Here is a 6,520-nt window from a genome sequence, read left to right on the forward strand (position 1 = left end):
CGCGAGGCTAGAGGTTGTGGGTTCGAATCCCACGCAGCGTGCACGCGCATATTTCGCGTGTGGGGGGCCCTCCCGGGATTTCTTCTTCTTTTTTTTTGCAGCGCCTAGCATGGTGACCTATTTTATCCCGGTTGGTATTACCAACCGGGATAAAAGGAGGTCTTTAGTCCCGGTTGAGTGACCCGGAATAAAAGACCCCCCTCTTTTATCCCGGTTGGTTTATCCCGGATGGATTTTCGGGAGATTTGCACCCTACCAACCGGGACTAAAGGCCAATTCTCTACTAGTGTAAATGTATTTCTAACATGCAAATGTATCCACAAAGCTTTTGCAGGTTAATTGCAAGCACATTTGATTGCCTTTTTTTCCCTTCCAAGATTCATATGCATTTAATGGTATTTTTCTGCTCAAAGTGCATGGCCATTTAATTGCTTGATTTTTTTTCCTTTCCAAGGTTGGGTTCATTAAGGTGCAAGCGGCATGTTAATTTGGTTATCTAATTAGAGGCACCTCGGTCATCTCTCATGACCGCTAATCTGACAAATTCTTGAAATACACTTATTTTAGGACACAGAGAGTACATCGCTTCCCGAGAAATAGTTCTATATGTAGATATTATATAGATTTTTAAAACTACAAACAGTCATATGTTTGTTCCCTACCTGCAAGCATGTGTTGAGATTGTGGCCTGATGTTGTGACCTGGAAATCTTCCAATTTGCAAGAGATCTTACTTGTTTAGAACAACTGGAAGCTGCAGCTGGAAAAAGAAGAAGATTTGAAGAAACAGGAAAAGGCTCAAGATATGCGACGAAGAGATAGAGAGGATAATCACTTTAACCTTTTGTTTTTGTTTGCTAGCATTTGTTCGCGATTCCACCAGCTGATCAGCATACATACCTGGATCTCGAACCAGTCTTCCCAAAATTCACCTCGAGACAATTTCAGCGTACAGAACACAGCGTCACAGCCCAAACTTTATCTTCCACTGCCCACTGGCAGCCTAACTCATTTTCCTCCATTTTTTTTTCTCGGTAGCACTTTGCTTTGGCTGGTGTTTGAGATGGAACTGACTGGTCCTGTGAAATTTTGCGTATAACGGTGAGCACTACCGACTGGGTGGTCCAGCTAGTCCGTGGCGTTTTGTACGTAGTAGCAGTGTAGCACCAGCACCACGTTTGGGTAACAGCTTGTACCCAGCGTAGTTGCATGCATGCCCGTGTCGGTCGCATCCGTTACGTTACACGAGCCTGCTACAAGGCTACAACTCTACAAGGAGTGGCAGCTGTGTTCTTCTCTCCGGCAGGTTCAGGCATTCGGCACAGCAAGCTACTGCTGCACTCCTGCACTGCAGCTGCTGGTATTCTCTTTCACGGTCCCGGATACAATCCAGCACACAGTTTTGAGCTCTCGACTCGATTGTAGCTCACTGTTGCCAGCTCCACCGTGCAACGAAGTTTAAACCCTCGTCACCAAAATTGCTTTGCTCTAACGACGATGAACAATCCCCTAGGAAAATGCAGTGTCCTACGCTGCTTCCCTGCTCCCCGGCGCCGCCCGCCGACCGCCGCCGCGCCGGATGGCCGGCGGAGCGTACCTGCACGCGGCCACAGCCCAGCTGCTCCAGACGAAACGCCCCGGCCAGTTGCCGCGGCCCTGTTGCCCGCTAAGCGGCTGGAAGCTGGGCTGGCTGGTTCTCTCCTACCGCCCGCCGACACGCGGTCCCCACCTCCCCCGTTCAACACCTGCCGATTATATAAAGCAGACCGCCCCGGCCGTCGCCTCCCCTGCATTCCCAATCATCACCAGTTCACCACCATCTTCCTCGATTCTCTCTCTAAAACCTCTCCGTTTCCCTCTCTCTCTCCACTTCATTCGTGAATCGCGCGTGCGTGTGTCGTTGGCCGCCGCGTCCCCTGCGTCAAAGGAAGAAGAGGCCGAGGGGGGAGGTCGATCGGATCGACCGATGGCGAAGGGCGGGCTGAGCAAGCTGCGGTGCATGATCCGGAGGTGGCACTCGTCCAGCCGGATCGCCCGCGCGCCGCCGTCGCCCGGCGAGGACGACGGCGCCATCGCCGGCGTGGAGGAGGACGCGCGCGGCGCGTCGTTCCACGGCGCGGACGAGGTGCCCAAGGGCCTGCACCCGGTCTACGTCGGCAAGTCGCGCCGCCGGTACCTCATCGCCGAGGAGCTCGTCGGCCACCCGCTGTTCCGGACCCTCGTCGACCGCAGCGGCGGCGGCGGCAGCGCCGGCGCCGCCGAGGCGGGCTGCACCGTCGTCGGCTGCGAGGTGGTCCTGTTCGAGCACCTCCTCTGGATGCTCGAGAACGCGGACCCGCCGCCGGAGTCCCTCGATGAGCTCGTCGAGTACTACGCGTGCTGACCGCTGCAAAGCGCCTGGTCGATCGGTCGGTCGGTCGGTCGTGCCGGCGGCCGCCGTAGGGGTAGAGTCGTGGCGATGTTGAGCTCCAAACGCCGGCGTGCCAAGCGTAAGCGCAAGGACCCTGCTCTCTCTCGGCGCCGTTGATCTCGTTTTTTTCTCATCCTCGCTAGTGATTGCTTGCTTCATGTAATTGACTTTATTTTGGTTTTCGAGATTTTTTTTCCCTTCTGTCAATAAGATAAATCTCTCGAGTCTAGCTGGCAGGCAGAGTGCGTCCATGTACATTGCAAATTGCAACCGAAATCTTCAATTCCGATTCTTGGAATTCGTTAGTCTGTCGTGTTCATCTACTGGCGCTCTTGTTCATGGCCTCGCTCTTCTCCGTTGGCTTCCCTGAATAAGCATGTCTTGAATGTAAAATTCAGAGGGCCTATCTAATTTGATACGCAGCAATTCTTCAGTGAAAAAAATGGCATTATTACGGTTCTGAATCGAAGAAAGCAAGGAGCTGCAAACTGTCACTTTTCAAGCGAGACATTGGGACTGGAAAACACGGTCCCTTTCCGGCGCCCCCTTGGTCGTGTTCTTGCCATGCCATGGAGATTGGGGATGGAGAGGAGAGAAAGCGTCGCTACCATATCCGCGGCCGAACAGCTGTGCGCCAAACCCAAAAACAAACACCATCTGCCATCGACAGCGACAGGCGTTTCGTTCAGACTTTCATTCAGTTGGCAAATACGAGGGCGCACGTCTGGACGGCATGGGCCATGGGGGCCAGCCCATCCCCTAATCAACACCAGGGCGGCCATCTGACCATCTCATCCTATCTAGCATAACGCTGTAGCTTATTTCTCACCTTGGCAGATTAACCAACAAACCCTTGCCAAACGGCAGTGTTCAGAACCAGAGGATGAACTGAATCCAACAACTAACCATCGTCTCCAAAAAGCTGATTCTGCACGGTCATCAGCGGTTGAGCGCTACGACTACGACCATTTGGCGGCCAAGATGGTAATCAGCTCTGGGGCGCCAAGCAAAAGCTGGTGGCCCTGCTTGGGCCAGCGGGTGTGGAAGAGAGGAGCTGAGCAGGCGTCGACAGTGCTTGGCTCTGGCTGCAAGCTCGCTCGCGGGTTGTTGCCACTTGCAGCGGAGCGTGTGTGCGTGCAAGCTCATTTGGATGCTTGCTTGCCACCACCTTTATTCGTCGCCATTAGTCTACACGACTGCTGGCCCCCCCTTTCTCATCGTCCATTGCCAACTGTTGCTGCCGGTTAAAGCATGGTTAGACTGAACCGGTGTTCAGTTCTTAACTTTGAGCAGAGGTATAGAGTCTGCTGGTACTGAGGCTGGCTGGCAACAGAGCGTGAGAGGGAGGAGATTGACGAGACGAGACGAGAATATCTTTGGCAATTTGGCTTCAGCTTAGTCTAGCTGCTCGATGAGGTTAGTTGGCTGCTGCCGGCTGGTAGCAGGTCGGCTGTCTGCTGCCTAATCCAACCTACCAAGGCCTGGTCTTTGGTCTTCCAGAGCCATGCGAATGCTAGCTGAACATGTACTGACAAACAAAGCCATGCATGCAGTGTTTAACTGTAGTATACAATCTTGCACCGAGCTAATCCTTCAGTCCGAAATCCATGCTAATGGAGGGGCCAGAACAGTGACCGTGCGGTTTCGCTACCTCTGCAATCTTTGATGAATTTCGGTTTGAATTTGAATTTTGAAACCCGTATTAGAATTGACAACAACAGCATCGTCGTCCCTCAATCAACGGAAGGAATTGTGGCGCTCTACTCTAATTTGGAGGCCGGTTTTATGCTTTACCCGTGGCCTAATCAATAGTAGGGCCGCCACCTGTCAGCGATGAAACAACAAAACAAAAGCACTCTATTAAATCGATTCTTTCTTCTTTTGAGTACACACGCATACTCCCCTTTTTGGAGCTCTCCGTGCGAGCAACGGGAACCTTAAATTCGATGTAGTACAACCAGTGTAATCAGCACTTGTGATCACGATCATGCGAAGGTAGCTGCTAATCAAGTATGTTAATTGGGATCAGAGTACTGACTGAACCTGCTTCGTCGGTCCCAAACTCCCAACCCAAGTGGATTTGCACTTTTCAAGTGCATGTTGTTAACCCTTTTTCTAACAGAAAGTTACCAAGTATGTACGGTACGTTCGTCAGATACAGAAAGTATAGTTCATTGTTCTTCCCGGGAAAAATGGCGAAACTACATTTTGCTCCAAGAGTTGCTCCAGTTCAGGGTGCGCTTTGAGTTTGAGCGAAGGAGTTTTTACAGTGAACAGTGCTACGAGTTCAATGAAATTTGCATGTTCAGATGATCGAGCTAAAGCATCTAGCTAGCTAGGTAGGACTAGGAGCATAGGGCATTGACCTGCCTGCCGGCCGGTTGCACCGTTGGTTTCCGGAACCATGGTGCGGATCCAATGGGCCTGAAACTTCATCTGCACTTGTAGTTCTCTAGTGTTCTACAGTAAACAAGTTTATCTGCAGCACTCGAATCAGTGGGCACCATCGATCGGGTTCCATTCCTCGTGTCCTGACCGGGAAGCGACAACACGACGACGAGACCACAGAATGGCGTCGGGCCCGCCCTAACTGCTGAAAGCCGGCGATGCATGGGCTCGCTCTACCCCTGATGCTTTCCTGCTCCTGCAGTGCGATGATAGCAGGCCGCGTACGGCAGAATTCGCGCGACAGCTGGCGTGATGATCTCGTCGGCCACAACTTGGACGAACGACGATAAAACTCCTGTTCACAATGATACGGGGTTGTTCATACGTCCGTGCCTTCTTCTCGCCCCACCCTCTCCGGTGCTTAAAGCGGATTGGCTCTACATGGTTTTCGATGACGCAATGAAATATTCGGGCCTCTGCCCTCTCCATCCAAGACCTAATATATATAGCCGTTCTTTATTACAGTAGTTTTTGCACCTGTAATAAGAGCATCAAAATGTCCCAATCCGAAGTTGTCACTTCTAATGAATTGGCTCGTGTCGATGTCTCAATCTGACCAACTAAATTTATAAGTTGTGATGAGTTGAGTTATGTGTTGTGTTGTGCGGCACGTGTTGAGGTTTGAATCCAACCGGTCGATATCGTTAGTTATACTACCTAATCTGGCATCTTTTTTAATATAATCTGCGACTCTTCTGCCTGGCTCATTTCAAAGTGAGCATCAAAACGGTTCTTAAAAAACCTAAATGCTTGATAATAGAAAACTTCGCCCTACCATAGCCTGACCTTTATCCATAGCATAAGGAAACCTTCTATGGTGTCCAGCAGCCTTCCAGGTCGCGACGTGCAATGCAACCAAACACTTCGCCTTGTCCTCCAACGATTCTTTTTTAGGGATTGTCCAACGAATGTTAATATGCTGTTTTTTTTTCTCCTAGCTGCTTCGCACAGTCCAGTGTGGTGTGGACGGTATTCTTCGAGCCCACATCAGGTCTTTCGGCCTTTCGGCTGAACCTGCCTGACTGAGTTAGTCGCGCGGCCTGTACCAGCCACCCCTCAACAGGCCCAGTCTATGGTCCATTGATCCAGCAATTTCCGAGCGGCCCACATTACATTGTTATGGCAGAGCTCCATATGAATCCAGCCCATTAGAAGCCTAAATGATGTCCATGAAGCCCGTGTACGGCTAAATGATCAGTCCAGGTTTGGACATCACAAGCAACCATAAAGCCATTAACACTCGAGGGATGGCTAGTGATTCCGATAATAGCTCCCCCTGCATTATTGGAGGGCATGGCAGACTGACGTGACCAAGGAATATATGATCTTAGGCCATATATGCTGTCCTAGGTCCACCATATTGTATTTCGACCGCAGTTGTATTGTTTGCTCGTGGTTGCGAGCTGCAACCGCGTGAAAGAACAAGACGAAGCACCTTCGAGAGTGGTTCTATGTTACATACTAATGGAAAGCTAAATCGGGGGATTCTATTTCTTTAAGGGCTCCTTTGGGAACTCAGAACCCCGAGGGGATCCCGCTATTTTCCCTGGGTCGGAAGCCCACGCGGTCAACTCACCACGGGCCGAATCGCCTCCTCATTTGGGAGCCCATCGGACGGGGAGGCCAGACCACATCCGCGACTTTTCCCCGGGGCGAGCCGTCC

At 51.3% G+C, this 6,520-nt stretch overlaps 1 protein-coding gene across 1 annotated transcript; it reads left to right on the plus strand.

Moving 5' to 3' along the window:
• Positions 1-1,787: 1,787 nt before the first annotated feature.
• On the plus strand, positions 1,788-2,717 carry LOC101770879 (auxin-responsive protein SAUR72). Its single transcript, XM_004973544.2, has one exon. The coding sequence runs from the start codon at positions 1,966-1,968 to the stop codon at positions 2,380-2,382; it is 417 nt and encodes a 138-aa protein (XP_004973601.1). The 5' UTR covers positions 1,788-1,965; the 3' UTR covers positions 2,383-2,717.
• The last annotated feature ends 3,803 nt before the right edge of the window (positions 2,718-6,520 follow it).

This window comes from Setaria italica, chromosome VI (genome assembly GCF_000263155.2).
Source record: "Setaria italica strain Yugu1 chromosome VI, Setaria_italica_v2.0, whole genome shotgun sequence".
In the NCBI taxonomy this organism is placed as follows: Eukaryota; Viridiplantae; Streptophyta; class Magnoliopsida; order Poales; family Poaceae; genus Setaria; species Setaria italica.

What these genes read in the sequence shown, in the direction of transcription:
- LOC101770879 (XM_004973544.2), top strand. Translation starts at nt 1,966, where the DNA reads ATGGCGAAGGGCGGGCTGAGCAAGCTGCGGTGCATGATCCGGAGGTGG.